This window comes from Hyla sarda, chromosome 7, assembly GCF_029499605.1.
Source record: "Hyla sarda isolate aHylSar1 chromosome 7, aHylSar1.hap1, whole genome shotgun sequence".
NCBI lineage: Eukaryota > Metazoa > Chordata > Amphibia > Anura > Hylidae > Hyla > Hyla sarda.
Window position 1 is genome coordinate 229831415 of NC_079195.1, and position 25036 is coordinate 229856450.

The following is a 25036-nucleotide window of genomic DNA, read 5'->3' on the forward strand; positions in this document are numbered from 1 at the left end:
CGTTAATTAAACCGCACGGTCAATGGCGTACGCGCAAAAAAATATCCAAAATAGCGTATTTTTGCTTCCATTTTATACCATTAAAAAATAATAATGAAAAGCCATCAAAAAGTCCGATCAAAACAAAAATGGTACCGATAAAAACTTCTGATCACAGCGCAAAAAATCATCCCTCAATCATCCCCATACGCAGAAAAATAAAAAAGTCATAGGGGTCAGAAGATGACAATTTTAAACATATACATTTTCCTACATGTAGTTGTGATTTTTTCCAGAAGTGCGACAAATCAAACCTATATAAGTAGGGGATCATTTTAATCGTATGGACCTACAGAATAATGATAAGGTGTCATTTTTACCGAAAAATGTAATGTGTAGAAACGGAAGCCCCCAAAATTTACAAAATTGCGTTTTTTTCTTCAATTTTGTTGCACAATGATTTTTTTTTTTTCGTTTCGTCGTGGAATTTTGGGTAAAATGACTGATGTCACTGCAAAGTAGAATTGGTGAGTCCTTAAGGGGTTAAAAAAAAGAAGACAGGAATAGGATGCGGCTCTGTCTTCCTTACTTTACACTGCAGCTCAGCTTGTTCAGAAAGTCACTTCACAGAGCAGCGTTTCCAGACCAAGGTGCCTTCAGCTGTCCGGGCATGCTGGGAGATGTAGTTTTTGCAACAGCTGTAGGCACCCTGGTTGGAAAACACTGGCATGGAGAGAGCAATTCCAGAATGATTATAAACTGCAAATAATAACAGGTAAGAAAATGTGGATTTTTCTTATGTTTTTTATTAATACATAAAAATGACCCTGATGAAGCTAAGGGAAAAGGCGTCGGAGCTTCAATTGTGAACAGAGTGTCGGTGTGATTGGAGTATTTGGAGTGTTAACCATTGATGACAAGTGATCATCCTTGTGGCCTTTATAGGTGACAAGATCTTCAGATGTATCCATCTAGATCAGTGTTCCACAACCTGTGGCTCTCCAGCCGTTGCAGCACTACAACTCCCAGCGGCCAAACAGCTGGAGAGCAACAGGTTGGAGACCATTGACCTCGACCCACAACAACATTAAAAATACTGTTGCAGTATTGGTCCCTATGGCACTTGCTCTCCATGGGCCCCTGGGACCCCCAGACCCATGTGTAGGTCTATATCTTATACTTTCGGACTATGGTCTCCTTTAAAGTTGTCCATGGAAACCAAATAAGCCAAATCCTGGGAGTCCTCCTCCTCTCACGTCCTATAGTTCTTCATGATGGATCTGAGTTTGGTCCTCGTCCAGTTCCTCTCGATGGTCCTCGGGTTGGATATAATTGTCCTCTATGAACCCGTCCTCGTCGTCTTGCGGGGGGAGGGGGACGCCGGGCAGCTCGTTCTGGGATTCCGTGGCCCATTCGTTCTGGGTCAAAGGGCGATGGCGATAACTGCGGAAATAGCGGTGGAAGAGTTTGCACTTGGCGGCGATAGCGATGAGAAGCGACACGGTGCCCGCAATCAGGACGAACCCCAAAAGGTACGGCCAACTCCGACCCTGAGACACCGGGGAGGCCAGAGAGGGATCAGCTGTGGAGAAGGAAACAGAATCAATGTCAACATCCGGACCGGGACCACCGACATAGACAACATAACTCCTCCCCCTCCAGCTCTATCTGTATACTGCTGCTGCTATCTCTATGAGATTGGGATATATAGTAGGTATACACCTCCCCTCCAGCTCTATCTGTATACTGCTGCTGCTCTCTCTGTGAGATCGAGATATATAGTAGTTATACACCTCCCCTACAGCTCTATCTGTACACTGCTGCTGCTATCTCTATGAGATCGAGATATATTGTAGGTATACACCTCCCCTACAGCTTTATCTGTATACTGCTGCTATCTGTACAGGATCAGGATATATAGTAGTTATACTCTTCCCCCTCCAGCTCTATCTGTATACTGCTGCTGCTATCTTTATAGGATCAAGATATATAGTAGTTATATACCTCCCCTCCAGCTCTATCTCTATGGGATCAGGATATATAGTAGTTATACACCTCCCCTCCAGCTCTATCTGTATACTGTTGCTATCTGCCCCTCCACCTATATCTGTATACTGCTGCTATCTCTATAGGATCAGGATATATAGTAGTTATACACCTCCCCTCCAGCTCTATCTGTATACTGCTGCTATCTTTATGAGATCAGGATATATAGTAGTTATACACCTCCCCTCCAGCTCTATCTGTATACTGCTGCTATCTTTATGAGATCAGGATATATAGTAGTTATACACCTCCCCTCCAGCTCTATCTGTATACTGCTGCTATCTTTATGAGATCAGGATATATAGTAGTTATACACCTCCCCTCCAGCTCTATCTGTATACTGCTGCTATCTTTATGAGATCAGGATATATAGTAGTTATACACCTCCCCTCCAGCTCTATCTGTATACTGCTGCTATCTTTATGAGATCAGGATATATAGTAGTTATACACCTCCCCTCCAGCTCTATCTGTATACTGCTGCTATCTTTATGAGATCAGGATATATAGTAGTTATACACCTCCCCTCCAGCTCTATCTGTATACTGCTGCTATCTTTATGAGATCAGGATATATAGTAGTTATACACTTCCCCTCCAGCTCTATCTGTATACTGCTGCTATCTTTATGAGATCAGGATATATAGTAGTTATACACCTCCCCTCCAGCTCTATCTGTATACTGCTGCTATCTTTATGAGATCAGGATATATAGTAGTTATACACCTCCCCTCCAGCTCTATCTGTATACTGCTGCTGTCTTTATGAGATCAGGATATATAGCAATTATACACCTCCCCTCCAGCTCTATCTGTATACTGCTGCTATCTTTATGAGATCAGGATATATAGTAGTTATACACCTCCCCTCCAGCTCTATCTGTATACTGCTGCTATCTTTATGAGATCAGGATATATATAGTAGTTATACCCCTCCCCTCCATATCTATCTGTATACTGCTGCTATCTTTATGAGATCAGGATATATAGTAGTTATACACCTCCCCTCCAGCTCTATCTGTATACTGCTGCTATCTTTATGAGATCAGGATATATAGTAGTTATACACATCCTCTGAAGCTGTGTTAACAAGTTTTTAATCTGCGTTTTTTTCTGTTTGTTATGATCGTCCCATAATCATGGCAAAATGTCGCTTTGTTACTGCACATACATTAATAACATGACATTTTTAGTGTAATTTTGGAAAATAAGCCAAAATGCTGTGGAAATGTGTCAAACAATCAGCAAAAAATTCAACAAGTGAACACAACCTAAAGAGTTAAAATCTTCATAAAACACCTCAATTGTGATTATAGGTCAAATCATTTTTTCCTCGTAATAATATTTTTCTAAAAACACAGTTTTAATAAGAAAATGCATCATGGACAGAGGTGGCAGCAGAGAGCACTGTGGTCAGACAGAAAGGAAATCCAAAAAGAAAAGAACTTCCTCTGGAACATACAGCAGCTGATAAGTACTGGAAGGATTAAGATTTTTAAATAGAAGCAATTTACAAATCTGTTTCACTTTCAGGCACTGGTTGATATTTCCCAGTGGAGTGCCCCTTTAAGGTTCTGGTTACCAAGCTCTTGTGTACAGTGAGACACAGAAAAACAATCGCCAAACAGTGAAATATGAGCGAGCGGAGGGCGTGCGCGGTATTAACCCCGTACAATCAAGGAAACTGGAAGTAGCTGAGGAGTCAGATGTGACGGCAGCGTACACGAAACCAGAGTCAAACATTAAACCATCCCGCCCAGCACCTCGTCACCGCTAATTTTGGCCAATATTGGCGCTTGGCGTCGGCTGCACCTGTGGAGCAGGAAACACTCACATCCTCCTCCCTGTGAGAGGAACAATCACAGAAAGAAGCAACAAACAAGGGGTTATCCGGGATTTAAAAAAACACAGCTGATTTTATTCCTGAAACAGCGCCACCCCTGTCCTCTGGTCATGTCAGGTATTGCACCTCAGTTTCATACTTTTTAGTTTTTCATTTCATGATTTAAAAATGCTGAATATTCCCCCCCCCCCCCTGCTTTATACTGCAGCATAACTTGCTAATGGTGAGGGCGAGCGATGAAAAACGAAGATAATGAAGGAAAAGGAGACTTCCGGGCATTTACTTCTTACAGACATAGGGGAGGAGCCTTGACAAAGGGGTGGAGCCTGCAAAGCGGTTTTTAGTACCGTAACTGATTGGTTGTTTGGAATTTTGATTATTAAAGTATTACTTTAAAAGTGTAACACTGCCCCCTGCTGCCGGGAACAGGACCCTGCTGATACAAAGGAAAGAAACCGAAAAGTGTTTTCCCAATGAGAGTGCCTCCAGCTGTTGCAAAACTACAACTCCCAGCATGCCCAGACAGCCTTTGGGCAATGTTTCCCAACCAGAGTGCCTCCAGCTGTTGCAAAACTACAACTCCCAGCATGCCCAGACAGCCTTTGGGCAATGTTTACCAACCAGTGTGCCTCCAGCTGTTGCAAGACTACAACTCCCAGCATGCCCAGACAGCCTTTGGGCAATGCTAACCAACCAGTGGGCATCCAGCTGTTGCAAGACTACAACTCCCAGCATGCCCAGACAGCCTTTGGGCAATGTTTCCCAACCAGTGTGCCTCCAGCTGTTGCAAAACTACAACTCCCAGCATGCCCAGACAGCCTTTGGGCAATGTTTCCCAACCAGTGTGCCTCCAGCTGTTGCAAGACTACAACTCCCAGTATGCCCAGACAGCATTTGGGCAGCGTTTCCCAATCAGTCTGCCTACAGTGGTTGCAAAACTACAACTCCCAGCATGCCCAGACAGCCTTTGGGCAATGTTACCCAACCAGTGGGCCTCCAGCTGTTGCAAGACTACAACTCCTAGCATGCCCAGACAGCCTTTGGGCAATGTTTCCCAACCGGTGTGTCTCCAGCTGTTGCAAAACTACAACTCCCAGTATGCCCAGACAGCATTTGGGCAGTATTTCCCAATCAGTTTGCCTACAGTGGTTGCAAAACTACAACTCCCAGCATGCCTGGACAGCCTTTGGCTGTCCAGGTATGCTGTGAGTTGTAGTTTTGCAACAGCTGGAGGCACCCAGGTTGGAAAGCACTGCAACGGAGGGAACGTTCCGTCTTCATGTTCCCATTCCCTGACAGCAAGCGGGGATCTTAAAGGAGTAGTCCAGTGGTGATTCAGTGGTGAGCAACTTATCCCCTATCCTAAGGATAGGGGATAAGTTGCAGATCGCGGGGGGTCCGACCGCTGGGGCCCCCTGCGATCTCCTGTACGGAGCCCCGACAGCCCGCGGGAAGGGGGCGTGTCGACCTCCGCACGAGGCGGCGGCCGACACGCCCCCTCAATACAACTCTATGGCAGAGCCGAAGCGCTGCCTTCGGCAATCTCCGGCTCTGCCATAGAGATGTATTGAGGGGGCGTGTCGGCCGCCGCCTCGTGCGGGGGTCGACACCCGCTATCTCGGCGGAGAGCCGGGGCCCCGTACAGAGAGATCGCAGGGGGCCCCAGCGGTCGGACCCCCCGCGATCTCAAACTTATCCCCCTATCCTTAGGATAGGGGATAAGTTTTTCACCACTGGACTACCCCTTTAAAATTGCAGTTGAAGTACAAAAGGGGGAAATGTACCAACTGGCGCACACCCGTCCAATCAAGCGCGCAGTGTGTTTTTATTTAGCGCATTGACTTGCGCCAAAATTATCATCTAATTTTTTTTTTTTTTTGCAGGGGGCACTGTAAGCAGATGTGCTGGTTGATGCGCTAAATTTATAACTTGCGCAAAAATACTTTTGACGAAAATGTACTTCAGTGACCGGAATGTGCGTGAGCTTTTCACCTCCCCCCCCCCCCCCAGGGGCTTCCTGTCATTTGAGCAGATTTATGAAATTACCTGCTCTATATAAGAAATTTTGCGCGCACCAACTAGAAAAAAAAAAAACACAGATTTGCGCACCATGTTTCCCATCGTTCAAAAATCTGTGCAAACAATAACCCCCCCTCCACCCCCCAAAAAAAAAAATTTTTTTTAATGAAAGTTGTAAATAAAATGTTGCAATTTTTTTTTCCCCCCAGAAAGCTGTTTTTGTGCAATTATTTTTCCTGCAAAGCCGGGCAAAACCTTTTGTTTCCCGATAACAGTTTTTGCGCATTTTTTTTTTCCTGAAAAGTCAGGCAACATTGCACAATTTTTTTCCCAAAGCTTTTTTTCTGTAAAAAAAAAAAAAAATAATAATAATAATAAAATAAATCTATATTTTGCAAAGTTGGAGTTAGAGATGAGCGAACTTACAGTAAATTCAATTCGTCACAAACTTCTCAGCTCGGCAGTTGATGACTTATCCTGCATAGATTAGTTCAGCTTTCCGGTGCTCCGGTGGGCTGGAAAAGGTGGATACATTCCTAGGAAAGAGTCTCCTAGGACTGTATCCACCTTTTCCAGCTCACAGGAGCACCTGAAAGCTGAACTAATTTATGCAGGATAAGTCATCAACTGCCGAGCCGAGAAGTTCGTGACGAATCGAATTTACTGTAAGTTCGCTCATCTCTAGTTGGAGTTTGCACAAAAATTTTTTGCACAAAAATAGGGCTGGCACAAATATTACTATTATAATTTTTTTTTAAACTCAAACCCCTATCTATAAAATAATAATAATTAGAGATGAGCGAACTTACAGTAAATTCTATTCGTCACGAACTTCTCGGCTCGGCAGTTGATGACTTATCCTGCATAAATTAGTTCAGCTTTCAGGTGCTCCGGTGGGCTGGAAAAGGTGGATACATTCTACTAGGACTGTATCCACCTTTTCCAGCCCACGGGAGCACCGGAAAGCTGAACTAATTTATGCAGGAAAAGTCATCAACTGCCGAGCCGAGAAGTTCGTGACAAATCGAATTTACTGTAAGTTTGCTCATCTCTAATAATAATAATAATAATAATAAAAACTTCTTTAAAGTTCTCTGCTGCAATGCAGAACGTGATAAAGCGAGGACGCGGCAGATCTGTCAGGGACAGGACACAACTTACTGCGGTTGGAGGACAGGCTGTCGTTGGAGACGGCATTGGCGTCACGGACGTAACGTTTCACGACCTCGCCGCCGGCCTTGCTCGCCGTGTGTACATGGAGATCACTCCCCTCTGTCAGGGCCGCACAGGAGCAGAAGTCACCGGATGCTAGAAGGAGAAAAGCGTCAAACGGGTTCAGTTTCGCCGTTATTCCGTTTTTTTTTTGTATTTAATAAAAATGTATAAATTGTTATTACGTATAAAGGGGACCTCCGACCTTCTAATACATTCTACATATGTGACACATGGGGTCCCCCCACCTCTCTCAGGGGTCCGGGGTGTAGCTATCAGGTCCTGTAGAGTAGTTTCCAAGCTGTGGCTCCAGCTGTTGCCAAACTACAACTCCCAGCATGCCCGGACAGCCGTTGGCTGTCCGGGCATGCTGGGAGTTGTAGTTTGGCAACAGCTAGGGGATGCACAATTTAGAGTCCACAGTTCTATAGAAGACACACAGTAATGACACACCTAATAGTAACCATGGAAACACATGACTGGTTGTCATAGCCCCGCCCCTTTAATGAGCCGCCATGACTATTATCAGGATTTGTTACTGAATAAAGATAAATAAAGGGCAACTCCAACCAACACTGATCTCTCACTGACATAGGGAAGGATAGCTGGACGCACTTTAACCCTTTTGACCCTCAGGGCGGGGTGATTTTCTTTTTCTTATTTTTCCCGTTGTTTTTTTGTTTTGTTTTCTATCTTTTTAATAACAATTTACATGTGCTTTAAAAAAATAAAATTAAAAAAATTAAAACATTTTTTTTTTAAAAGGGCAACTCCAACCAACACTGATCTCTCACTGACATAGGGAAGGATAGCTGGACGCACGTTAACCCTTTTGACCCTCAGGGCGGGGTGATTTTCTTTTTCTTTTTTTCCCGTTGTTTTTTTATTTATTTTATTTTTTGTCTTTTTAATGGCAATTTACATGTGCTTTTAAAAAAAAAAAAATTATAAAAAAAACAACTTGGGGGAATAAATAACTGTCGAAAAGAGAAATAGTTGCCCATGACAACCAATGGCAGCACAGCTTTCTGTTTTAGTTGCTATGGGGAACAGGAGTTCTTCTTTATAAAGATGCGTTCACACTGCGTAACCTCCTCCCGAAGATATTCCAAAATCCTTCGGCCTTAGGACCGCACCAATCTGCGTCGATACCGATGACAGCAATGCGGTCGGCACGTAACATGTTTTGTTCTTTCGGCTTGTGAATTTTCGCGGCGGAATTTTACGCCACCAAAAGTACGCAGCGTGAACGGCTCAGCAGAAGACTTATTCACAACAATGATAGATCAGAATTCTGCACAGAGATTCCGTTGTGTGAACAATTAATTTTTTATATTATTTTTATTATTATTATTATCATCATTATTATTATTTTTATTTACATCATCATTATTATTATTATTATTATTATTTTCATCATCATCATCATCATCATCATCATCATCATCATCATAATTATTATTATTTTATTATTATTATTTTCATCATCATCATCATCATTATTATATTATTATTATTATTATTTTTACCATCATCATTATTATTTATCATCATCATCATTATTATTTTATTATTTTTTGATTATTATTATTTCTAAACAAAGACTAGAAATAAAATTCTGTGCGTTTCTAACAGTGATCGCCATGTGACTTAAACAATACAGCCGTAGAGCTGTTATCGGCACAGCAATTTCCGGTTATGTGTTTGGGCACCCCAGGTAAAAATTTGCATTAATGTGCAGAAAGAAGCCAAGGAAAGATGGAAAAATCTCCAAAAGGCATCAAATTACAGATTAGACATTCTTATAATATGTCAACAAAAATTTGATTTTATTTCCATCATTTACACTTTCAAAACAACAGAAAACAAAAAAATGGCGTCTGCAAAAGTTTGTGCACCCTGCAGAATTTATAACATGCACTGCCCCCTTTGCAAAGCTGAGACCTGTCAGTGTCATGGATTGTTCTCAATCAGCATCTGGGAAGACCAGGTGATGTCAATCTCAAAGGTTTTAAATGCCCAGACTCGTCTGACCTTGCCCCAACAATCAGCACCATGGGTTCTTCTAAGCAGTTGTCTAGAAATCTGAAACTGAAAAAAAGTTGATGCTCACAAAGCTGGAGAAGGCTATTAGAGGATAGCAAAACGTTTTCAGATGTCAATATCCTCTGATCGGAATGTAATTAAGAAATGGCAGTCATCAGGAACAGTGGAAGTTAAAGTAAGATCTGGAAGACCAAGAACAATATCAGACAGAACAGCTCGCAGGATTGGGAGAAAACCAATTCAAAACCCACGTTTGACTGCACAATCCCTCCAGAAAGATCCGGCAGACACTGGAGTTGTGGTACATTATTCCACTATAAAAAGATACTTGTACAAATATGGTCTTCATGGAAGAGTCATCAGAAGAAAACCTCTTCTATGTCCTCACCACAAAAATCAGCGTTTGAACTTTGAAAATTAACAGATAGACAAGCCTGATGCCTTTTGGAAACAAGTTCTGTGGACCAATGAGGTTAAAATGGAACTTTTTAGCCGGAATGAGCAAAGGTACGTTTGAAGAAAAAGGGGAAGAGAATTTAATGAAAAGAACCTCTGTCCAACTGTTAAGCATGGGGGTGGATCAATCATGCTTTGGGGTTGTATTGCAGCCAGTGTCACAGGGAACATCTCACGAGTAGAAGGAAAAATGGATTCAATAAAATTTCAGCAAATTTTGGATGCTAACTTGATGCCATCGGTGAAAAAGCTGAAGTTAAAGAGAGGATAGCTTCTACAAATGGATAATGATCCTAAACACACCTCGAAATCCACGGGGGATTACATCAAGAGGCGTAAACTGAAGGTTTTGCCATGACCTTCACAATCTCCTGACCTCAACATAATTAAAAATCTATGGATAGACCTTAAAAGAGCAGTGCGTGACAGACAGCCCCGAAATCTCAAAGAACTGGAAGACTTTTGTAAGGAAGAATGGACAAAGATACCTCAAACAAGAACTGAAATACTCTTGGCTGGCTACAAAAAGCGTTTACAAGCTGTGATACTTGCCAAAGGGGGCAGTACAAGATATTAACTCTGCAGGGTGCCCAAACTTTTGCAGACGCCATTTTTTGTTTTCTGTTATTTTGAAAGTGTAAATGATGGAAATAAAATGTAACTTTTGTTGACATATTATAAGAATGTCTAATCTGTAATTTGATGCCTTTTGGAGATTTTTCCATCTTTCCTTGGCTTCTTTATGCACATTAATACAAATTTTTACCTGGGGTGTGGAGTGGATGCTGCTATGGGGTTTTCCATTTTGATAGAAGGGCACAATAGGCCGACCCCAGTTGAAGGAGCTTGATAGTAAGTGTTGAATTCCCCAACAGCGCCCCCACAGGACATATGAAAAGTGACACCATGTCTATTGCAATCAATGAGCTTGAACACGATTCTTATATTTATAGAACAACATGTTATAACCTTCACCTTCTTTATGGGGCGATGACATTGCACTTATTATAGACTTATATAAGCAGCCGACAGGTGACTTGTTATTCTATTTTTTATCCCCATGTAAATCATTCACTGGACAGTCTTAAGTCAGGTGACATTTCATGGAAACAGGACAAGTGCAATATACAGAGAACCCGTCACTATGGATTTCCTCTTTATATAAGAGCAGTGATTCTCATCCTGTGACACTCCAGGGGATGCAAACCTACAACTCCCATCAGGTAGCTGTAAAGGTATACTGGGAGTTATAGAACCTCCAGTTGGGGGCACTGCTGTAGGGTGTCAGGTTAGGGAGCACTGCTGTAGGGTGTCAGGTTGGGGAGCACTGCTGTAGGGTGTCAGGTGGGGAGCACTGCTGTAGGGTGTCAGGTTGGGGAGCACTGCTGTAGGGTGTCAGGTTGGGGAGCACTGCTGTAGGGTGTCAGGTGGGGAGCACTGCTGTAGGGTGTCAGGTTGGGGAGCACTGCTGTAGGGTGTCAGGTTGGGGAGCACTGCTGTAGGGTGTCAGGTTGGGGAGCACTGCTGTAGGGTGTCAGGTTGGGGAGCACTGCTGTAGGGTGTCAGGTTGGGGAGCACTGCTGTAGGGTGTCAGGTTAGGGAGCACTGCTGTAGGGCCTCAGGTTAGGGAGCACTGCTGTAGGGTGTCAGGTTAGGGAGCACTGCTGTAGGGCCTCAGGTTAGGGAGCACTGCTGTTGGGTGTCAGGTTAGGGAGCACTGCTGTAGGGTGTCAGGTTGGGGAGCACTGCTGTAGGGCCTCAGGTTAGGGAGCACTGCTGTAGGGTGTCAGATTGGGGAGCACTGCTGTAGAGTGTCAGGTTAGGGAGCACTGCTGTAGGGCCTCAGGTTAGGGAGCACTGCTGTAGGGCCTCAGGTTAGGGAGCACTGCTGTAGGGTGTCAGGTTGGGGAGCACTGCTGTAGAGTGTCAGGTTAGGGAGCACTGCTGTAGGGTGTCAGGTTGGGGAGCACTGCTGTAGGGTGTCAGGTTGGGGAGCACTGCTGTAAGGTGTCAGGTTGGGGAGCACTGCTGTAGGGTGTCAGGTTGGGGAGCACTGCTGTAGAGTCTCAGGTTGGGGAGCACTGCTGTAGGGTGTCAAGTTGGGGAGCACTGCTGTAGGGTGTCAGGTTGGGGAGCACTGCTGTAGGGTGTCAGGTTGGGGAGCACTGCTGTAGGGTGTCAGGTTGGGGAGCACTGCTGTAGGGTGTCAGGTTGGGGAGCACTGCTGTAGGGTGTCAGGTTGGGGAGCACTGCTGCAGGGTGTCAGGTTAGGGAGCACTGCTGTAGGGTGTCAGGTTGGGGAGCACTGCTGTAGGGTGTCAGGTTGGGGAGCACTGCTGTAGGGTGTCAGGTTGGGGAGCACTGCTGTAGGGTGTCAGGTTGGGGAGCACTGCTGTAGGGCCTCAGGTTAGGGAGCACTGCTGTAGGGTGTCAGGTTGGGGAGCACTGCTGTAGAGTCACAGGTTAGGGAGCACTGCTGTAGGGTGTCAGGTTAGGGAGCACTGCTGTAGGGTGTCAGGTTAGGGAGCACTGCTGTAGGGTGTCAGGTTGGGGAGCACTGCTGTAGGGCCTCAGGTTAGGGAGCACTGCTGTAGGGTGTCAGGTTGGGGAGCACTGCTGTAGAGTCACAGGTTAGGGAGCACTGCTGTAGGGTGTCAGGTTGGGGAGCACTGCTGTAGGGTGTCAGGTTGGGGAGCACTGCTGTAGGGTGTCAGGTTGGGGAGCACTGCTGTAGAGTCACAGGTTGGGGAGCACTGCTGTAGGGTGTCAGGTTGGGGAGCACTGCTGTAGGGTGTCAGGTTGGGGAGCACTGCTGTAGGGTGTCAGGTTGGGGAGCACTGCTGTAGGGTGTCAGGTTGGGGGCACTGCTGTAGGGTGTCAGGTTGGGGGCACTGCTGTAGAGCCTCAGGTTAGGGAGCACTGCTGTAGGGTGTCAGGTTGGGGAGCACTGCTGTAGGGTGTCAGGTTAGGGAGCACTGCTGTAGGGTGTCAGGTTAGGGAGCACTGCTGTAGGGTGTCAGGTTGGGGAGCACTGCTGTAGGGTGTCAGGTTGGGGAGCACTGCTGTAGGGTGTCAGGTTAGGGAGCACTGCTGTAGGGCCTCAGGTTAGGGAGCACTGCTGTAGGGTGTCAGGTTGGGGAGCACTGCTGTAGGGTGTCAGGTTAGGGAGCACTGCTGTAGGGTGTCAGGTTGGGGAGCACTGCTGTAGGGTCTCAGGTTGGGGAGCACTGCTGTAGGGTGTCAGGTTAGGGAGCACTGCTGTAAGGTGTCAGGTTGGGGAGCACTGCTGTAGGGCGTCAGGTTGGGGAGCACTGCTGTAGAGTCTCAGGTTGGGGAGCACTGCTGTAGGGTGTCAGGTTGGGGAGCACTGCTGTAGGGTGTAAGGTTGGGGAGCACTGCTGTAGGGTCTCAGGTTGGGGAGCACTGCTGTAGGGTGTCAGGTTGGGGAGCACTGCTGTAGGGTGTCAGGTTGGGGAGCACTGCTGTAGGGCCTCAGGTTGGGGAGCACTGCTGTAGGGTGTCAGGTTAGGGAGCACTGCTGTAGGGCCTCAGGTTGGGGAGCACTGCTGTAGGGTGTCAGGTTGGGGAGCACTGCTGTAGGGTGTCAGGTTGGGGAGCACTGCTGTAGGGTGTCAGGTTAGGGAGCACTGCTGTAGGGCCTCAGGTTGGGGAGCACTGCTGTAGGGTGTCAGGTTGGGGAGCACTGCTGTAGGGTGTCAGGTTGGGGAGCACTGCTGTAGGGCCTCAGGTTGGGGAGCACTGCTGTAGGGTGTCAGGTTGGGGAGCACTGCTGTAAGGTGTCAGGTTGGGGAGCACTGCTGTAGGGTGTCAGGTTGGGGAGCACTGCTGTAGGGTGTCAGATTGGGGAGCACTGCTGTAGGGTGTCAGGTTGGGGAGCACTGCTGTAGGGTGTCAGGTTGGGGAGCACTGCTGTAGGGTGTCAGATTGGGGAGCACTGCTGTAGAGTGTCAGGTTGGGGAGCACTGCTGTAGAGTGTCAGGTTAGGGAGCACTGCTTTAGGGTGTCAGGTTGGGGAACACTGCTGTAGGGTGTCAGGTTGGGGAGCACTGCTGTAAGGTGTCAGGTTGGGGAGCACTGCTGTTGGGTGTCAGGTTAGGGAGCACTGCTGTAAGGAGTCAGGTTGGGGAGCACTGCTGTAGGGTGTCAGGTTGGGGAGCACTGCTGTAGGGTGTCAGGTTGGGGAGCACTGCTGTAGAGCCTCAGGTTGGGGAGCACTGCTGTAGGGTGTCAGGTTGGGGAGCACTGCTGTAGAGCCTCAGGTTGGGGAGCACTGCTGTAGGGTCTCAGGTTGGGGAGCACTGCTGTAGGGTGTCAGGTTAGGGAGCACTGCTGTAGGGTGTCAGGTTAGGGAGCACTGCTGTAGGGTGTCAGGTTGGGGAGCACTGCTGTAGGGTGTCAGATTGGGGAGCACTGCTGTAGGGTGTCAGGTTAGGGAGCACTGCTGTAGGGTGTCAGGTTGGGGAGCACTGCTGTAGGGTGTCAGGTTGGGGAGCACTGCTGTAGGGTGTCAGGTTGGGGAGCACTGCTGTAGGGTGTCAGATTGGGGAGCACTGCTGTAGAGTGTCAGGTTGAGGAGCACTGCTGTAGGGTGTCAGATTGGGGAGCACTGCTGTAGGGTGTCAGGTTAGGGAGCACTGCTGTAGGGTGTCAGGTTGGGGAGCACTGCTGTAGGGCCTCAGGTTGGGGAGCACTGCTGTAGGGTGTCAGATTGGGGAGCGCTGCTGTAGGGTGTCAGGTTGGGGAGCACTGCTGTAGGGTGTCAGATTGGGGAGCACTGCTGTAGGGTGTCAGGTTAGGGAGCACTGCTGTAGGGTGTCAGGTTGGGGAGCACTGCTGTAGGGTGTCAGGTTGGGGAGCACTGCTGTAGGGTCTCAGGTTGGGGAGCACTGCTGTAGGGCCTCAGGTTGGGGAGCACTGCTGTAGGGTGTCAGGTTAGGGAGCACTGCTGTAGGGTGTCAGGTTGGGGAGCACTGCTGTAGGGTGTCAGATTGGGGAGCACTGCTGTAGGGTGTCAGGTTAGGGAGCACTGCTGTAGGGTGTCAGGTTGGGGAGCACTGCTGTAGAGCCTCAGGTTAGGGAGCACTGCTGTAGGGTGTCAGGTTGGGGAGCACTGCTGTAGGGTGTCAGGTTGGGGAGCACTGCTGTAGGGTGTCAGGTTGGGGAGCACTGCTGTAGGGTGTCAGATTGGGGAGCACTGCTGTAGGGTGTCAGGTTGGGGAGCACTGCTGTAGGGTGTCAGATTGGGGAGCACTGCTGTAGGGTGTCAGATTGGGGAGCACTGCTGTAGGGTGTAATTACATGATAATTTTCAGAGCTGCTGACTGGATAAAGGGAATCATGTGACTCTGCGTTACCAGGAAGTGCTTGTTTTTTATCCTCGCTTTTGGGGTTCTGCTTAGTGGGTGCAGTGGTGCACATTAGTTTAACCCCTTTTGGCCTGTTGTAGTGATGTCTTCTCTTTTTGGATGGACAGAACCTAAAGGGTAATTCTCATGTTAAACAAGCGATAACTCCCATAGAATTCAATGGTCTGCGCTCAAGTGCAGCCGTCATTCCAGTTGTTTCTATGAGGTATTTGGTCCTTTTGAATGAGCAATTGGGGGTTACGATAAGGTTCATATCTAGTTTACACAATGACTGAGAATCCACCAATGACCGTCCTCCCATAACACCTTCCCCAGTGGTCACTATCCCCCCATCCACCAATGACCGTCCACCCATAACACCTTCCCCAGTGGTCACTATACCCCCATCCACCAATGACTGTCCTCCCATAACACCTTCCCCAGTGGTCACCACCACCCACCCACCAATGACCGACCTCCCTCCCATAACACCTTCCCCAGTGGTCACCACCCACCAATGAACGTCCTCCCATAACACCTTCCTCAGTGGTCACCACCACCCACCCACCAATGGCCGTCCTCCCATAACAACTTCCCCAGTGGTCACCACCCACCAATGAACGTCCTCCCATAACATCTTCTCCAGTGGTCACCATCACCCACCCACCAACCAATGACCGTCCTCTCATAACACCTTCCCCAGTGGTCACTATCCCCCCATCCACCAATGACCGTCCTCCCATAATACCTTCCCCAGTGGTCACCACCACCCACCCACCAATGACCGTCCTCCCATAACACCTTCCCCAATACCTCGATCACGGAATCCATGAAGTTGTCTCCTGGATGAGCAGTCACAGAATCTTTTTCCTGCCAACTGGTCCATCAGGAGCCCCATTCTGGGTGATGCCATCATGGCGGTGCCCCTCACATCCAGTCTGGTTAATCCCCTAATGTTCCGTATATTTATGGCTTTCAGTGGGTTATCTCTTAAGATCAGGGTCCGTAGACGGAGCAGCCCTTTAAAAGCATCGGAGTGTATTCTGGAGATCCCACAATGGCTCAGGTCCAAGGCTCGGAGATGGGACAAGTTCCTGAAAGCTCCGGCTGGGAGAAAGCGTAAGGGATTCCCCGACAGGTTGAGGTAAACTAGTCCTGAAAACGTTGTGGGAAATGGTTTCCAGTGATGGATGGAGTTTGCCGATAGGTCCAGGTATCTGAGATTACGGGGGAGGGTGAGAGGAACCTTAGTGAGTCCTGATTGGCTGCAGTCTGCACGGCCCTAGATAGAAGCCAACACAGAAGATTAGTGTCCACCATCTATTAAACCAATGCCCTTCTATAGCCATTACATTAGTAGTGCGCCCCCTGTAGTCACGGTTACAGAATGGATCCTATATTGTAGTATTATATGTATTTTCCCCCAGACTCCGCCCTGTTAGGGTCTCTATTCCTGGATCGGTAAAATTGAAAAACTAATTTTGGGGATCAGGTTGGGTTCAGAATGAGGAATTTACAAGCGTAATTCGGTTTTGAAATTACGCTCGGAGATTCTGGTCCAGCAGAGTCCCATTACTGTCGATGGGGACAACAATGCCCGGACTGATTCAGTCTGTGCGCTGGTCGTCCTTGGAATCCCAGGCCACAGATTCCATTGTATGAACCTAATTTTATAGTAAGGACTATAGAAGGGAATATAGTAGGGACTGTAGTATGGATAATAAAGACTATTGTAGGGTTTACCGTAGGGACTGTAGTAGGGATTAAAGTAGGGACTTTGGCAGAGACTGGTGTAGATAATAGTAAGGATTTAAGGACTATGGTATGGGTTATCAATAGGGACTAAAGTAAGGACTATAATAGGGATTATAGTAGGAAATTTAGCAGGGACTGTAGAATGGATTATAAAGACTGTAGCAGGGTTCATAGTAGGGACTATAGTAGAGACAGTAGTATGGATTATAGTAAAGACTATAGCGATTATAATAAGGACCAAAGTACGACTATAATAGGGATTACAATAGGGACTAAAGTAAGGACTATAGTAGGGGTTATAATAGGGACTATATATGGATTATTGTAGAGACTGTAGGAGGGATTATTATGAAGACTGTAATAGGGGTTATATTAGGGACTGTAGTATGGATTATAATATAAACTATATTAGGGATTATAGTAGGGACTATAATAGAGGTTATAGTAATAACAATTGTCAGATTCTAATAGGGATTTTAGTAGAGATTATAGTAGGAATTATAGTAGGGACTATAGACGGGATTATAGTAGGGACAATATAGGGGATTATATTTGGGACTATAGAAGGAATTATAGTAGGGACTATAGAAGGGATTATAGTAGGGACAATATAGGGGATTATATTTGGGACTATAGAAGGAATTATAGTAGGGACTATAGAAGGGATTATAGTAGGGACAATATAGGGGATTATATTTGGGACTATAGAAGGAATTATAGTAGGGACTATAGAAGGGATTATAGTAGGGACAATATAGGGGATTATATTTGGGACTATAGAAGGAATTATAGTAGGGACTATAGAAGGGATTATAGTAGGGACAATATAGGGGATTATATTTTGGACTATAGAAGGAATTATAGAAGGGATTATAGTAGAGATTGTAGTACTGATTATAGTAGTAATTATAGTGGGGATCACATACCTGAGTGCTCAGTGTACAGGGGTGTGCAGACGCTGCCAGGAGGAGCAATGTGAGGAACAGGATGAGCCTCATGCTGATGAACGCTGCCAAAGAGAAGACAAGATAATCAGGGGGGGAAATGTTACATTGTAAATGTGAACTGTAACCTGTTTATTTAATCCAGGCTGAGAACGGGCCGACCTACGACTTCTCACAGCTGAGGGTTTGTTACAATCCTCTGTTACAGAAACCACTGTCCCTCCAGCTGTTGCAAAACGACAACTCCCAGCATGCCCGGACAGCCAACGGCTGTCCGGGCATGCTGGGAGTTGTAGTTTTGCAACAGCTGGCAAGCCACAGGTTGGAGACCGCGGATGTATAGCGTCATTATTTGGTCATCATCACAATATGCCACAATGTAGGGGTCAGCTCCTAGAATGACCAAACTCCATTACACTGTACGTCTAGTGAGAAAGTCCACAGACTGTCAGGCATCTGAAGAGACTTGGCAGCAGGATTGGGGCAGAGGACAGAGACCCCAAAACAGATGACAAATGACGGGGGGTCAGTATATATAGGGGATAATGGCTTACAGAGCGTCATGGTATATATGATATAAATACAATAGAGTGAGTGAAAAAACATATAACACAAAACAAAACCTACGTGTGTGAACACTTACCACCACCAACAAGAACAGAGTCAATCATGGAGAGATGAGATTTACTGAAAGAAAACACATTGGTGTTAGATAAACATTGTCATAAGTATATATATCATCTAAAATACTCCAATATTGCGGGTAAAATGAGAAATATAAGAATACAACCTAATAGGTTATAATCGAGCTATTTAAATACCGTAAGTGCTAAATAAGCAGCAATACATAGTGTAAGCTGAGAAGTGTGTACAAGGGGCTAGGTGTAAAACACATATATAAATACAAAAATATATGTGGGAAGATGTACTGATTAAATTACTATACAAAAAAAAAAAAAATATATATATATATATATGTACTGTATATAGGGGACTAGTGGTGTGAACCCCAAACAATGTGCATGAGCACTAATAAGGGGAATCCACATTGATATTAGGTGAACACCAGATAGAGTAATGTGTGAAACCGAATGTCTAGGATATAATCCTAATGCTCAATGTCACGCGTCGCTACAAAATAAAGTGCATGTTAAAGTGTAATATCAATGCAACCGCCCGAAAACATAGGATAAGAGGTATTTACTAATAAAGTGCATGATCAAGTATCCGCGCATAGGTATAAAATATACAACAATAATAAATCTAAGGGTATATGCCATACTTTTGTCCACAGTGCGCAAGATTATCAAGAAGTTTGCAACCCATGGCACTGTAGATAATCTCCCTGGGTGTGGACGGAAGAGAAAAATGGATGAAAGGCGTCAACGCAGGATAATCCGGATGGTGGATAAGCAGCCCCAAACAAGTTCCAAAGATATTCAAGCTGTCCTGCAGGCTCAGGGAGCATCAGTGTTGGCGCGAACTATCCGTCGACATTTAAATGAAATGAAACGCTATGGAGGAGACCCAGGAGGACCCCACTATGGAGGAGACCCAGGAGGACCCCACTATGGAGGAGACCCAGGTGGACCCCACTATGGAGGAGACCCAGGAGGACCCCACTATGGAGGAGACATGGGAGGACCCCACTATGGAGGAGACACGGGAGGACCCCACTATGGAGGAGACCCAGGAGGACCCCACTATGGAGGAGACCCAGGAGGACCCCACTATGGAGGAGACACAGGAGGACCCCACTATGGAGGAGACCCAGGAGGACCCCACTATGGAGGAGACCCAGGAGGACCCCACTATGGAGGAGACCCAGGAGGACCCCACTATGGCAGGAGACCCAGGAGGACCCCACTATGGAGGAGACCCAGGAGGACCCCACTATGGCAGGAGACCCAGGAGGACCCCACTATGGAGGAGACCCAGGAGGACCCCACTATGGAGGAGACCCGGGAGGACCCCACTATGGAGGAGACCCGGGAGGACCCCACTATGTAGGAGACCCGGGAGGACCCCACTATGGAGGAGACCCGGGAGGACCCCACTATGGAGGAGACACGGGAGGACCCCACTATGGAGGAGACACGGGAGGACCCCACTATGGAGGAGACCCAGGAGGACCCCACTATGGAGGAGACCCAGGAGGACCCCACTATGGAGGAGACCCAGGAGGACCCCACTATGGAGGAGACCCAGGAGGACCCCACTGCTGACACAGAGACATAATAAACCAAGACTACATTTTGCCAAAATGAACTTGAGTAACCAAAATCCTTCTGGGAAAACGTCTTGTGGACAGATGAGACCAAGATAGATCTTTTTGGTAAAGCAAATCATTCTACTGTTTACCGAAAACAGAATGAGGCCTACAAAGAAAAGAACACAGTACCTACAGTGACATATGGGGGAGGTCAGTGATGTTTGGGGTGTTTTGCTGCCTCTGGCTCTGGCACTGGGGGCCTTGAATGTGTACAAGACATCATGAAATCTGAGGATTACCAATGGATTTTGGGTCGCACTGTACAGCCCAGTGTCAGAAAGCTGGGTTTGTGTCTGAGATCTTGGGTCTTCCAGCAGGACAATGACCCCAAACATACGTCATAAAGCCCCAGAAATGGATGACAACAAAGCGCTGGAGAGTTCTGAAGTGTCAGCAATGAGTCCAGATCTAAATCCCATTGATCACCTGTGGAGAGATCTTATAATTACTGTTGGGAAAAGGCGCCTTCCAATAAGAGACCTGGAGCAGTTTGTAAAGGAAGAGTGGTCCAACAATCCGGCTGAGAGGTGTAAGAAGCTTATTGATGGTTATAGGAAGAGTGGTCCAACATTCCGGCTGAGAGGTGTAAGGAGCTTATTGATGCTTATAGGAAGAGTGGTCCAACATTCCGGCTGAGAGGTGTAAGAAGCTTATTGATGCTTATAGGAAGAGTGGTCCAACATTCCGGCTGAGAGGTGTAAGAAGCTTATTGATGCTTATAGGAAGAGTGGTCCAACATTCCGGCTGAGAGGTGTAAGAAGCTTATTGATGCTTATAGGAAGAGTGGTCCAACATTCCGGCTTAGAGGTGTAAGAAGCTTATTGATGGTTATAGGAAGACACTGATTTCACTTATTTTTTCCAAATGGTGTGCAACCAAATATTAAGTTAAGGGGCCAATAATTATGTCCAGACCATTTTTGGAGTTTGGTGACATTATGTACAATTTGCTTTTTTTCCTCCTTTTTCTTGGTTTAGTTCCAATACACACAAAGGGAATAAACATGTGTATAGCAAAACCTGTGTTACTGCAATCCTTTCCTGTGAGAAATACTTCATTTTATAGAAAAATTTCAGGGGTGACAACATTTACGGCCATGACTGTAATACACAGTCCCCCATATAATACACCGACCCCCCTATATAATACACTGACCCCATATAATACACCGAACCCCCATATAATACACTGACCCCCCATATAATACACCGTTCTCTATATATTACGAAGTCCTCCATATAATACACCGACCCCCATATAATACACCGACCCCCATATAATACACCGACCCCCATATAGTACACCGACCCCCATATAATACACCGACCCCCATATAATACACCGACCCCCATATAGTACACCGACCCCCATCTAATACACCAACCCGCATATAGTACACCGACCCCCATATAATACACTGACCCCCATATAATACACCGACCCTCATATAATACACCGACCCCCATATAATACACCAACCCCCATATAATACACTGACCCCCATATAATACACCAACCCCCATATAATACACCGATCCCCATATAGTACACCGACCCCCATATAGTACACCGACCCCCATATAATACACCGACCCCCATATAATACACCGACCCTCATATAATACACCGACCCCCATATAATACACCGACCCCCATATAATACACCGACCCCCATATAATACACCGACCCCCATATAATACACCAACCCGCATATAATACACCGACCCCCATATAATACACCGACCCCCATATAATACACCGACCCCCATATAATACACCGACCCTCATATAATACACCGACCCCCATATAATACACCGACCCCCATATAATACACCGACCCCCATATAATACACCGACCCCCATATAATACACCGACCCCATATAATACACCAACCCGCATATAATACACCGACCCCCCATATAATACACCGCCCCCATATAATACACCGACCCCCATATAATACACCTACCCCCATATAATACACCGACCCCCCATATAATACACCAACCCGCATATAATACACTGACCCCCCTATAATACACCAACCCCCATATAATACACCGACCCCCATATAATACACCGACCCCCATATAGTACACCGACCCCCATATAATACACCGACCCCCATATAATACACCGACCCCCATATAGTACACCGACCCCCATATAATACACCTACCCCCATATAATACACCGACCCCCATATAATACACCTACCCCCATATAGTACACCGACCCCCATATAGTACACCGACCCCCATATAATACACAGTCCCCCATATAATACACCGCCCCCCATATAATACACCGCCCCCCATATAATACACCAACCCCCATATAATACACCGCCCCCCATATAATACACCAACCCCCATATAATACACCGACCCCCATATAATACACCGACCCCCATATAATACACCGACCCCCATATAATACACCGACCCCCATATAGTACACCGACCCCATATAATACACCTACCCCCATATAATACACCGAACCCCATATAATACACCGACCCCCCAAATAATACACCGACCCCCATATAGTACACCGACCCCCCATATAATACACCGACCCCCATATAATACACCGACCCCCCATATAATACACCGACCCCCCATATAATACACCGACCCCCATATAATACACCGACCCCCATATAATACACCGACCCCCATATAATACACCGACCCCCATATAGTACACCGACCCCCATATAATACACCGACCCCCATATAGTACACCGACCCCCATATAGTACACCGACCCCCATATAATACACCGACCCCCATATAGTACAGTGCGAGTCGTGTAAATCTTTATAAATCGTCCGACGATTTAGTTCAAAATACACAACGTATAATATACAATACACGATAAATCCCCCAAATTGCGCAGATACGGGGGGGGCTCCTTTCTACCATCAAAAAGTTGAAAACTAACGTAAAAGATTTGCCCCTTTTTTCACACCCTTTTGCTGCCGACAATTGTGCAAAATGTTTTGTGAAAGAAAAGTGAACTTTTTTACGCTAGTTTTGTGGTGTGAAGCCTTAATAATTCCCCCCATGATCTATAGACAGGAGAAGATTGTATATACAGGTACAACCCGCCCTCACCTGTATGTACAGCGCTCAGGGGGGCAGCCATGTCCCACCTCCCATCCACAGCGTCTCCTACCTGTCCTCTCCCTGAAGGTGATGGGAGGAGACGGGAGAGTCCAAAGGTGCAGGAGCTGGTTAAAGTGTAACGTCCAGCATGTGAGAAGGAAGACAACAGGGGGGGACTGTATGGTGTGTGTGTGTGTTTGGGGGGGGGATTGTATGGTGTGTGTGTTTGGGGGGGGGGATTGTATGGTGTGTGTGTGTGTTTGGGGGGGGATTGTATGGTGTGTGTGTGTTTGGGGGGGGGGATTGTATGGTGTGAGTGTGTGTTTGGGGGGGGGGGATTGTATGGTGTGTGTGTGTGTTTGGGGGGGGATTGTATGGTGTGTGTGTGTGTTTGGGGGGGGGGATTGTATGGTGTGTGTGTGTGTTTGGGGGGGGGGGATTGTATGGTGTGTGTGTGTGTTTGGGGGGGGGGGATTGTATGGTGTGTGTGTGTTTGGGGGGGGGGGGATTGTATGGTGTGTGTGTGTGTTTGGGGGGGGGGATTGTATGGTGTGTGTGTGTGTTTGGGGGGGGGATTGTATGGTGTGTGTGTGTGTTTGGGGGGGGGATTGTATGGTGTGTGTGTGTGTTTGGGGGGGGGGATTGTATGGTGTGTGTGTGTGTTTGGGGGGGGGGGGATTGTATGGTGTGTGTGTGTTTGGGGGGGGGGGGATTGTATGGTGTGTGTGTGTGTTTGGGGGGGGGGATTGTATGGTGTGTGTGTGTTTGGGGGGGGGGGGGGTGGATTGTATGGTGTGTGTGTGTGTTTGGTGGAGGGTTGTATGGTGTGTTTGGGGGGGGGGGAGGGGTCTGTCTACCTGCAGGATCTGGAGAGTCTCCCAGGAGCTTCATACCATCCTGTACACAGCTCCAGCCTGGGGGAGGGGGCTGGCACACTGCATACACCTTGGCACTATACGAGCGCCGTGCCCACTGCTCAAACACCAGATAAGGAGCGGAGGGAAGTGCCAGGAGTCTGCGGGAAAGCTCCGGTGGTTTCCTGGATGATTGAGAAATGAAAAGTTCTGCAGCTTCCTGATAGACATTGGGGAGAAAGTATCAATGGTGTTTGTGGAGGTTCTGGTGAAAAATTGTGACAAAGGGCGAAAGGAGACTGTAATGGGGGCTATATATATGGCTGCAAGGGGAGGAAGGAGACTGACCATGAAATGTACTGGGGACTATATATATGGCTGCAAGAAGAGGAAGGAGACTTACCATGAAATGTACTGGGGACTATATATATGGCTGCAAGAAGAGGAAGGAGACTGACCGTGAAATGTACTGGGGACTATATATATGACTGCAAGAGGAGGAAGGAGACTGACCATGAAATGTACTGGGGACTATATATATGGCTGCAAGAAGAGGAAGGAGACTTACCATGAAATGTACTGGGGACTATATATATGGCTGCAAGAAGAGGAAGGAGACTGACCGTGAAATGTACTGGGGACTATATATATGACTGCAAGAGGAGGAAGGAGACTGACCATGAAATGTACTGGGGACTATATATATGGCTGCAAGAAGAGAAAGGAGAATGACCATGAAATGTACTGGGGACCAGGGCCGGCCTTAGCTGTTCAGGCGCCCTGTGCGAGCTAACCTTGTGCCCCCCCTCTATTACCCAATAAACATATACAAAGAGGAAAAAAACATTGTAACAAATATTTTTTTTAAATATTTAATCAGTCCCATGTCCCCCTTAATCAGATGCAGTATAGTTCCCCCATATTAGGTGCCATATAGGTCCCCACATTAGGTGCAGTATAGTTCCCCACATTAGGTGCAGTATAGTTCCCCCACATTAGGTGCCATATAGTTCCCCACATTAGGTGCAGTATAGTTCCCCCACATTAGGTGCAGTATAGTCCCCCACATTAGGTGCCATATAGTTCCCCACATTAGGTGCAGTATAGTTCCCCCACATTAGGTTGCAGTATAG

The 25036-nt window shown here is 46.7% G+C and overlaps 1 protein-coding gene across 1 annotated transcript; it reads right to left on the reverse strand.

Annotated features, from left to right (window-relative positions):
• Positions 1-778: 778 nt before the first annotated feature.
• C7H1orf210 (chromosome 7 C1orf210 homolog) lies at positions 779-23178 on the reverse strand. The gene is made up of 6 exons (XM_056532430.1): positions 23059-23178; positions 18307-18350; positions 17646-17728; positions 15778-16246; positions 7046-7192; positions 779-1561 (listed from the first exon to the last, which is right to left on the reverse strand). The coding sequence occupies exons 2-6, from the start codon at positions 18332-18334 to the stop codon at positions 1239-1241; spliced, it is 1050 nt and encodes a 349-aa protein (XP_056388405.1). The 5' UTR covers positions 18335-18350; positions 23059-23178; the 3' UTR covers positions 779-1238.
• Between the last annotated feature and the right edge of the window lie 1858 nt (positions 23179-25036).